This window comes from Prosopis cineraria, unplaced genomic scaffold, assembly GCF_029017545.1.
Source record: "Prosopis cineraria cultivar Desert tree isolate PC_DT_omini unplaced genomic scaffold, ASM2901754v1 PC7, whole genome shotgun sequence".
NCBI classification, from domain to species: Eukaryota; Viridiplantae; Streptophyta; class Magnoliopsida; order Fabales; family Fabaceae; genus Prosopis; species Prosopis cineraria.
The window spans coordinates 20,479,638-20,490,620 of NW_026555338.1; the positions used below are offsets into that span (position 1 = coordinate 20,479,638).

Genomic DNA, 10,983 nt, shown 5'->3' on the forward strand with positions numbered 1-10,983 from the left:
AATTTAATTAATAAAGAAGAAGGACTTAAAATTTGAACAATAGGAGATTAAGTGATCAAATCTTAACCTTAATCTATTTTATAATAAATATGTGATGTGACATGTGGTGATGGCTGACATGATATGAAGTGATAACATGATGCATGATGTGGTATTGGTTGACTTACACAAAGATTGGTGAAGTGTCAAGATAAGTTAGTGCAATGACCTAAAAAAATTAATTAGGTCAAAAATAAATGATAAGGCATTTTAATAATATTATATATATATATTGGTACAAATTTATCAAGCGCGAAAGTTGGTTTAGAGGTAACTGAGCCAAGATTTCATCACAAACGTTTGAGGTGAAGGAGAAATTTTATTTTATTTTTTGTTACTTTCAGTCTTGTGAAATTACCATATTACCCCTACCTCAATCATATATTTTTCCCTCTTTCTTTTTTCCTCCTCACTGACCCGACACTTTATTCATGAGAAATCCTAAATGCTCTGCCCTGCGATCTCAGTTCGCCACCCTCTTCCTTCTGCTGTCATCGCCAGAGAGGTAAGTATGCTAGAAATCCTCGCCTCTCTTCAATTCCCCGCGCCTCCTTCTCTGTTCGTGCGTTTGATGTTGCTGTTACTGTCATCAGTTTTCTCCATCTTTCGCCCTTTCCTTCTCATTTTGCAGTAGCTGTTGCTGTCACTAGTGTGCCATGCTCACAACTCATTCCTTTTCCGTCATCTCTGTCTTCTTCTCCTTCCTTTCTCCACTGTCTTCAATGTTGCCGGTGTGGTTGTGAACAAGTGTCGTCCGCCACTGCTGGGGGGTAATTGTGAACAACTGTGATTGTGATTTTTCCCTCTCCGCTACTTCATGTTGTTCTTCGAGCTCTGTCCGTGTGGTGATTGTGGACGCATGAGGATCTTTTTCCTCTTCCTTTTTATGCAGCCAGCATCTCTCTTTCCTTCTTCTCGTTTCTACTGTCACTGATTTAAGGCAAGAGTTTCCAAGACTTCTCTTCATTGACTCTGTATGTGCAATAGGTTTTAAGTGGCAAGAATTTCAATTCTTTCTATGTTACCTGCTATGCGTGGGATTAGAAATAGGGATTTGGGAAAGCTGAAATTTAAAGCCTAAGAGGATATTCTCATCAGATAATCTTGTTATATTTGTTTTGAGTTATTGTCAATGAAGATAGACTGTGGAAGAGGTGTTTCTTCTAAGCTTAAAAGAAAAAACAAGAAGAAAGAGGTTTCGTTGAAGGAATGGAATTTGGGTTGCTTGATTTAATACAAATATTGATATTGATGTTGGGAAATTTTTGGAAATGGACTTGACGAGGGAGAAGCTTGATATTAGTTTAAAGATAAGTGCTTTGTAGGTGTTCGATAAAATGCGTAAGGAGAATTTGGCATATGAGGGTAGGGTGTGTGATGATTATATTGTTGTTGACAAGATAACTATTAGACTACAATTTTCTTTAATAAAAGTTGGGAAGTTTGATTGGTTTCAATATGGATATAGAACAACCTTGAAAAAAAAATTGAAGAGGAAAAGAACTTGGATTTATGATGTAAACATTATGCGTAAAAGTGTTTGATATGTATGTCATTATCATTGATTAAACAACTATGGAAGGCATTCATTGATTAAACAATTATGGAAGGCATTCATGCTTTGCAATGAAAGTTAACATAAAAATTAGAGATTTTTGGAAAAGATGTTTGAGTTGGTAATCTAAAAATCAAATTGCTACTTATATATTCATTATTGGTATAATCTTGAGATGCTTATTGCAATGTTGAAAGATAAAAGAGAAGGTTTTCTTTTAATTATTTCTCTAACTTGTTTAGATTAAAGATTTTGGATGGTAAAACACGCTTGAGGAAGTGACAATGTTATTATTTAAATATTAGGAATTTTAAGGCCAAGCATGGTTATTAAAAGATTGGTTTGAAAGTAAGTTTTACGTTTGAGAACTCTACAAGTAAGTAAATAGTACCCTCATTATTTTACCAATAAAAGTAGTCTATTATTGAAAATATTACATTTTTATATAAATTATTTTTTAACAACTGTGATGATTATTGAGTACTTTGTTAATTAAATAATTTTTGTTTTGGAAATTATAGAATAATGATGAAGGATAATTAAATTATGATACTTGCATGTCCTTTTTGTTAAGAAATATACTTTTAAGATTGATGAAGACATCTTTGTTTATTGAACTCTGGCATTTCTTGGTTAATTAATGCAAGTTTGTACATTAGCTATGAAATACTATTTTGACAAGTTTTGAGATCTGAAACAATTCATGTAAGTTTGGCATTAAGAATGAAAATTTTATGTTAGAAATGAATATTTTTTTCGCATGTTTGAAATGCGTTTTTTAAGAGAACTCTAAACAGAACACTGTTGCTAATAGCAGTTTCGTTAACCCATAACACACTATAGTTAATGACTAGTTAGTTTAATTTTCGCGGGCTTTGTTCTCATGTTTGATATCTGTGGGTTTAACATCTGCATTTGTTTTTGTGGCTTCGAGCTGCATTTGGTTAGTATTATCCTCGTGGATTATGTATCTACGTTTTTTTTGTAACTTAGGCTGTGTTTGGTTATTTATCCTTGTGGATTATGTGTCCATGTTTTTCTTCATGACATAAGCCACGTTTGATTATTTACTTTTATAAACTATTTGTCCACGTTTGTTACGTGTTTTGTTAAGTCCTCAAAGTTCTAAAGTTTTAATTATTTGGTGTACTTGAAGTTTTAATTATTTCAATTAGTAAGTGTATTACTTTGATTTACATTTGAATAATTTATTTTTTTTCAAGCATGATTGAATAAAGTAATTCTAATGTACTTTGATTTTATGGTTATGATTAAGATTCGCAGGTTTGTTAGTTTTATTATATTAAATTATCATCTTTTCAATTATTTTACATAATTGTTTGAGTTTATTATTTTTACTCTTTTAAATTCTATTTTTGAGGGATGTTATTTATTGAAAAATGTTTTGGTCTCAAATTTATTAGCTGATGTTGAATCTCCTACTGATTATTGAAAGGCTTGCCACTGAGCTGGGTGAATATTTATTCTGAGCATGCATTTTCTTTTGATGTATATATTCAATTATATGCTTTATTTTGAGATTATAATTTAGTTGCTCCACTTTAATTATAGATGTGATTTTGGTTTGCAAATTTATATTGATTGTTTGTTGTCGAGGAGCAAAGCTCCATATTAATTATTTGTCTGTAAATGATTGTTGTAGAGATTTAAAAGGTCTTATTTACAAAGAAAGTTTTACCAAAATTTTTACAACAAAATTTTAAAAATTTAGAAATTTTTTTTGTATGGAAAATGTTACCATGATTTTCAATCATATTTCAAATGAATTAAGATGTTAAATTAGATTTTTTTTTTCAAGGCTTAAGTATATGTGTTTGTGCATATATCCTATGCCAATCATGCCTCATTGTTAGGATGTGATAGTTGGCATGTGTAGATGCATGCATGGCCGATGAGATGTCAACTGACATGGCATTGGCTGATTTACACTGACATGGCAATGGAAACCTAAAGAATTAAGTTTTCATTTTTTAGAGATGATTTAGAGACTATTTTATTTTGTCTCTATCATTTTATATAATTTTTAGAGTATTTTATAGTAATGGATGTTTCATGAAAATTAGAGATGACATTTTTTATTTAGAGACAGAATAAATCTGCCTCTAATAAGTGACGGCTTAAAAAAACCTTGTTTCTAATTATTTAGTGATGCCTTTTTTTGAGACACCGTAATATTTGTCTCTAAATCTGTCTCTATTTGTTTAGAGATGGATTTTTTTTACTAGTTGAAGGTAGATTATTGAGTATTTCTAAATAACATTTTTTGTAGTGATTTATAAATACAAAATTATTTAATAATACATTTACGTAAAGAAATTAAGAAGCAACTGCAAAAGTAGCATCTTCTTAAGTTATATGAAAATAAGGGGGGGGGGGGGGAGTGGCATCTTCAAAAGGAAGTAGTGCGAAGCTAATGAAATGTTGTGTGTTGAGTGTTGACTGTATTGGTTTTAGACTTCAAAGACAAGTAAATAAAAGTATTGTTAAATACAGGGACGTACCTACGTTCACAATAGAGGGGCAACTGCCTCCATTAAATAAGTAAAAATTTCACTTATGTTTATGTTAAAATTACACTTGCCCCCTTTTAAGTTGTCTCCACAAAAAATAAATTGTCTCACAGTGCTGTTTAAAATTAATCAAACATACACATTGAAAATGTTAAGTTTATTTTTAATTCTTTAACTTTATTCATAACTTTATTTTAGTCCCTTAATTTTACAAAATTCTTTTCAATTCTTTAATTTTACCTTTCATTAATAAAAAAAATTTATATTAAACTTTTAAATATTAATAAAATATTTTCAAATGTTACATATTAAATTTATTTTTTTAATAAAAATGATTAACACAAAATATAATTATTTAAAACTAACAATATTAGTGTTACGTGATTGAAAAATAATTTATAAAATTAAGGAATAAAAATAAATATTTATATATAGTTAAATGACCAAATATACACTTTCAGTTATTTGAAAATATTGTTTATCTTTTATTTATTGTAAAAATAAATTTATGATGGAAATGAAATTAATATATATTTTTAAATTTCTCATATAATTTATTTGTATATTTATTTAATTAATATTTAAAAAAACTATTAATGTTTATGTTTGGTATCAATGTTGGCCCATTAATAAATTTTTCTAGGTCCATGCATCACTGGTTAAATATTTATACACATACTCCATTCGTTAAAAAGTATAAGATATTTTTTAAGAGTTTAGATGTTAAAAGATGTAAGACATTTTAAATTTTTTAATGTGTAATGATTACTTCTTTTTTTAAAAAAAGTGCCTCTATTAAATAGATTATTTTATATTTTTTAAGGTGAAATATTTTATTAAATAGGAATAAATATGAACAAAATTAATTCAAAGATAAGTAACTATTTTATTGAGGCTGAGATTCAATTAAAAATGTTTTATATTTTTAAATGGAGGGAGTATCTAACTAGTATTTTTGTAATTAGCATAAGTTAAACTATATAGAGAACAATATTTCAATTTGAAAAGAAACGATAAGAAAGATAAAGGAAGATGTTGAGTTACCAATAATATCTCCTGCCACATCTTTATGGCATTTGGTGTTGCATGCACTCTTCAATTTCTTCCTTTCTTGCTACACGCCACCCACACTTCCTTATTAACTCTACTCTTTTTATTCTATGAGGATCATCATCATGCAATGACAATCTCCAAGTTGTTTGAACTTTTATCTCAACTTGGTTATTGCAAGCATTCTTCACATAAGAGGGCGGCACGATGGAAATAAATAGATGAGAGTCCTTGGCTTCCCAATCTTCTAGCCACCAACAAACACTTCCGTAATCAACTCTGAAGATACCTTTCAGGTTCATACGCCTTTCTGGTGCCATATCTTGTATCACAAAACAAAAAAATATTCTATAGCTTTAATTGAACCACAAAAATGAGAAGTGTCTACTTTTATTGAGACACAACTTTTTTGGTTGTCAAGAAAATCAAAGTCTTGATTATGGAACCATGGTGGAATTTCAATCCCAGGAACAAGAATGAAAGGCCTTCTATAATTTGGTACCAAATCATAGTTATAAGATGATAAAAGATATCTCCATAGCACTTGAGGAAATGATAAGATTCTCATTGAGGGATGACAATAAGGTGCACTAATATGTTGAATATTGGGAGGAACATTTGGTAGTGATAAGAGCCTATTGCAATGACCCAACAAAAGACCTTGTAGAGCTGGGAGATTAGAGATGAAAGCAATTGGTAGGTTAGTAAAATTGTTTCCTCGTAGAATTAAAACTTCTAAGGATGACAAAGGACTAAGATCTTCAGGAATTGAACCATCACAAAGATTACAATATTGCAAATTCAATTTTCTCAAGCGGGATAAGGTTGAGAATGAAGGAGGAAGAACGCAACTTCCAGAAGGTAGGTTGCTAAAATCATTTCTACTAAGATCAAGAATCTCCAAAGATGGTAAACAGCAAAGATCATTTGGAATTGATCCAACACTTAGATTGCAATTTCTTAACCTTAATTCTGTCAATGAGGATAAGCTAGAGATAGAAGGAGGCAATGTCAACCTCATAGGAGCTTTACAATTATTGAACCCAAGGACCCTTAAAATTGGAAAAAGTGTGCTCCATACAGAATCTAGTGCAATTCCATTGCATCCCTCTGCATTTAGTTTCTTCAAGCTTTTTAAACCAACAATGGATGATGGTATTTCTTTTAGAGAAGATTCACTCACATTAAGATCCTCTATACTCTCAATTTCATTCAAATTTTTCGACAATGATGTAAATTTTGAGCAACCAGATATATTAAGAGTTTTGAGAGATTTCAGGTTAACAATAGTACGTGGAAGACACAATAAATTCTTGCAATCTTGCAACTTCAGTATTGACAAGTATTTCATGTTTTCTCCAAACTCAGGAAGTTTTTTAAAATTGGAGCAACCAGAGAGAACCAATTCTTTTATAGAATCCATTTCCAGCTTAGAAGGAAGAGCTTTAAGATTTTTACAACCTTCCAAATTCACTAAAATGATTTTCTTATGATGTCCAAGTGATGGATGCACCTCAACAAGTTTCATGCAGCCTTTAAGAACTAGTTGCTCCAAATTTGGTAGCAATGAAAAATCAGGAGTTTGAATTAAATATTCAGAATGGCTCAAATCGATGATCTTTATCCTCTTTGACATCTAGTTCAAACAAGGAATATAAAATATTAGATTTTGCAAATATATGTATATATATAGAAATAACAATATTGATTGATATGGTAAAGGAAAGGTTCATACCTGGGTTTGATGCCAAAGTTTTGTGATTTTACTGTGATGCATTTTTATTTGAACAAGTTCATGTGGATGAACACCATGTGGGAGGGATTTTAATGGATATTTCTCCCATTCAAGAATTTTCAATGAGCTAGGAAAATGTTCAAGTCCCCTGGGGAGGAACACATCACATGATTTGATAATTAGTATTCTAAGATTGCACATCATTGAGAATGATTCAGGAATCCAACTTTCTTCATATTGCATAGGGGGGTGAAGACACATGACCTCAATTAAATCAGTGCCCTAACAAGTAACAATAATCATACTATTATTTCTAATTCAAGAATAACTTAATGAATAATAATTCTAAAACACAAAATCTAAAAATAGTAATGTATCATGAATGGTGGGAACTTACTTTATTTTTTGTCAATACATGAGTAATGTCCTCTGTTTTCCACAACCTACTACGTCTTCCAACATCTTTTAGTGATTCCTTCAAAATAATATTTTCCCCCATTTTTTGTAACATATCATGCATACCCACTATATCATGTCCATGATGATTTTCAATTACCAACATACATTTCTCAACAAGTCTTTTGATTCCAATTGTTGGATGAAAATCACAAATTTCTAATATTTGCATCACTTCATCTTTATGCATTCCTTTGAAGAAACATGCAATATCTAAGAAAATTTGTTTCTCCATATCATCTAATGCTTCATAACTTACTCTAAGTATATTTATAACATCACCCGGTGGAACTTTTTTTATTTTCTCCAAAGTATCTTTCCACTCTACTATATTTGTTCCACAAAGTTGACTACCCAACACTTTAAGTGTCAAAGGAAGCCCTGCAGCGTGTTTAACCACACTTCTAGACAAATCCAAATATTCCTCAGTTGGTTTATCACTTTTAAAAGCCCATTGGCAAAAGAGTTGAAGAGATTGCTTATGGTTCAATAATTTTGCCTCATATATTTCAAATTCTCCTTGTGCTATCAATACATGTCTATCCCTTGTTGTGACTATTACTCTACTTCCTGTACCCAACCAAGCTAGCTTCACTGCAAGGTCTTTAAGTTGACTAATTTCACTGACATCATCAAGTACCAACAACACTTTTTGAGTGCAAAGAATGTTTCTCATGATCTTCATCCCTTCATATGCATCATCAATGTCTATACTTTTCAACTTCCCATAACGTGAAAGAAATTTTCTTTGCAGTGAAACCGGTCCTTCCTTTGTGCAAACATCCCTAACATTAGTAAAAAAGTAATGAAGATCAAAATGATTGCAGTTTATCTCATAGATAGCTCTTGCAAGAGATGTCTTGCCAATACCGCCCATACCCCAAATTCCTAAAAAGCGAACATCATTCAATCCGATCTTTAAAATTGCATTCGCTTCTTCAATCCTTGACTCCACTCCAACAAATTCAGTTTTGTAGCAATATGACATGTGAGGCTGTAGTTTTGTCCATACAACTCTGACAATTTCTTCAATCAATTTTGTTTCCAGCCTATTGAGAAGATTTATTAGAAAAAGCTAATGCTTCTGGCAAAACCAAAAATAATAATAAATACAGCCCTTTTAAGGAGAGACAAACATGCATACACAATATTTCTCGTTTAAGATTGTTTTACATCTTTGGGCAAAAACAAAAAAAAAATTATCTACTTAGAAGGCTAGAAGTTTTTGTGGTACGTTATACACTATTCATTTTTTATGTAATCATTTATTAAATTTATTAATTCTTTAATTTGAAAAGAATCACTCAAAATTTTTTCATCACAAAGAGATTGGAAGAGACAAAATTATTTAAAGCTACCGGATATTAGATTGTGTTTTGCATATTAAACTACGCACAGCTATAATAAACAGAGTTTATTATACTAATCTCTGTTGAGGCTTAATTAAATTAAAGCTAAAGTGTACCTTGATCCTTTAATTTTATAAAAGATTTCAATTTAGTCCCTTAATTTTATAAAGTATATTTTATGTCCTTTAACCATAATATTGTTTGTTTCAAATAATTATTTTTCATGTTATTTATTGTTTTTTTTAAGAAATTAAATATAATATGTTAATATTTGAGAATGTTTTATTAATATTTAAAAGTTAATATAAAAAGTTCTTATTGATGAAACTAACGGATTAAAAAGACACTTTATAAAATTAAGGTATCAAAATAAAATTTTGTATAAAATTAAATGATTAAATGTACACTTTGGCCTTGAATAAATTGACAATGTTTTTTAAAGATATAAACTAATTATTGAAATTTAGTTTTTTAGTGAATTTAAATTTATGCTCAGTCCACATTCTTCTCAGAAACAAAATTTTCTGACATTAACTTTATCTACAAGTAGTAATTAAGTTGGATGAGGCGCATGTGTAATTCAGGTAGATGATTCTATGAAACAAGAAGAATTTCATGCAATTTATGATCAAATTTGAAGGTCAACTAAAGCAATTATTCCTAATTAACTCGCATTGTTGTCGCTTGAGTTTCATATAGATCTCAAATTGGAGTTCATAAACTAAAATAAATGAAACTTACTGATCCTTAGAGTGGTGGCCAGAAATATTTGCAACTTCTCTCAAGGAATCTCTCCATCTCTGCACCTTCTCTTCATCATCATGAAATCTTTCACTGTGTTTTTGAAAGGCATCAGCAAAGGCTCCTTTTTGATGTCGTACATCAGAGGGATCAACATTATAGAACACTGGGATAACTTCTCTATTTAAAGATCTTGTAGACTCAAGAATCTTTTGGAGTTCATCCAAACACCAACTTGAATAAGCATAATTTTGGGAAAAAATAACAAGAGAGATGAGAGAATCTTCAATTGCTCGAATGAGTTGAATAGAAATAACATCTCCTCTCTGAAGCTCGTCATCTATGAAAGTCATGATACCTCTTTGTTGAAGAGCGGCATGTAAATGGGCTGTGAAGCCTTTTCGGGTGTCATCTCCTCTGAAACTCAAGAAAACATGATACTTCCATGGGGGGATTTTCGAGTTCAATGAAGAGTAAGAACGTGCAGCATTAGAACTAGCATCCATTGAAAGGCTTTAATTTGTGAGTATTCTCAGAAAAATGAGGGCAAGAGCAATGTAGAAGAATGCTTGATTCTCAGCATGATTAAAGCTTGTGCGTCTATATCTAACTTGGGTCAACGAAAGTCGGCGCTAGACCTATGAGTAATAGGCCATGGAAGGTGGGTGGAAACTGGCTTTTGAGAAAGCGCACTGATAAATTAATAAGAAGTTTTCATTTCTTTTCATTTTGAATTTGTTATCACCGTAATTGGGAAAATGGAGGAGGTGAATTACTAGTTTAAAAGAGAAAAAAATATTGAGTTGAATTGTAAATTGTAGGGAATCTGTCTTTTGACAGATGTACTAATAAAAATAATAAGTTGACTTGGGTCAACAAGGGTGGTTGTTGCGATTGAGCGTTTCGTTTTTGCTTCTCTCTATATTTAGGATCAGTTTATTCAACATTAAAAAATAAATAATTTTTAAATAACCTAAATATTTTATAAAAAGAGATTTGATAGTGGATGTATAGTGTGACTTACTTCTTTACGTAATATTGGTGAATAAGACTTTTTAAGCCTGACTATATTTTAGAGTTTTATTTTGTACAACCCAGACTTGAAGGTAGTCGCCTTTTTTTTTATTTTTAAAAAAATTATTATACATAACATTAATTGTAAAAAAATCAATTTAAGTTAATCCACTCAACAATAAATTTCAATGTAATAAAAAATAGCAACATCGTAAAATCAACCATGATAACAATTAAACTTTGCTAACATCATCAATTAAGTCTTGATGGATGAGGGACGAAGGAAAGAAGGATGGCTAGATGTGTTGATCGATCAATGGATGAGGGAGAAGGAATAAGAATGACCAAATGAGGCTGAGGCTTTCTTTCACTGTACGGTTGTATGTAGTATTTTTTTTTCATGTTAAAATTTAAAATATATATATAAGGGATGGCTTTTTTATTTTTGGATTTAAAAAGGCCAACCCTTTTAACTCTAAATTATCATTTTATATCTTAAAGTAGTGGCCAAAC

General features: G+C 30.5%; 1 protein-coding gene and 1 long non-coding RNA gene across 5 annotated transcripts; one reads left to right on the forward strand and one right to left on the reverse strand.

Moving 5' to 3' along the window:
- The first annotated feature begins 457 nt into the window (after positions 1–457).
- On the forward strand, positions 458–1,301 carry LOC129315691 (uncharacterized). Its single transcript, XR_008594557.1, has 2 exons — positions 458–544; positions 671–1,301. It is a non-coding gene; the product is annotated as an uncharacterized LOC129315691 (long non-coding RNA).
- On the reverse strand, positions 874–10,099 carry LOC129315690 (disease resistance protein Roq1-like). 4 transcript variants are annotated; one of them, XM_054959613.1, is made up of 6 exons: positions 9,457–10,089; positions 7,308–8,415; positions 6,911–7,192; positions 6,689–6,811; positions 5,170–5,497; positions 874–1,011 (listed from the first exon to the last, which is right to left on the reverse strand). In XM_054959613.1, exons 1-5 carry the CDS (start codon positions 9,960–9,962, stop codon positions 5,474–5,476), a joined length of 2,043 nt encoding a protein of 680 aa, XP_054815588.1. In that variant the 5' UTR covers positions 9,963–10,089; the 3' UTR covers positions 874–1,011; positions 5,170–5,473. The 4 variants fall into 4 exon arrangements, with proteins under 4 accessions (XP_054815588.1, XP_054815587.1, XP_054815584.1 ...); XM_054959612.1 differs by having other exon boundaries at positions 5,170–6,811; positions 7,308–8,151; positions 9,457–10,099; XM_054959609.1 differs by having other exon boundaries at positions 5,170–6,811; positions 9,457–10,093.
- Positions 10,100–10,983: the final 884 nt, after the last annotated feature.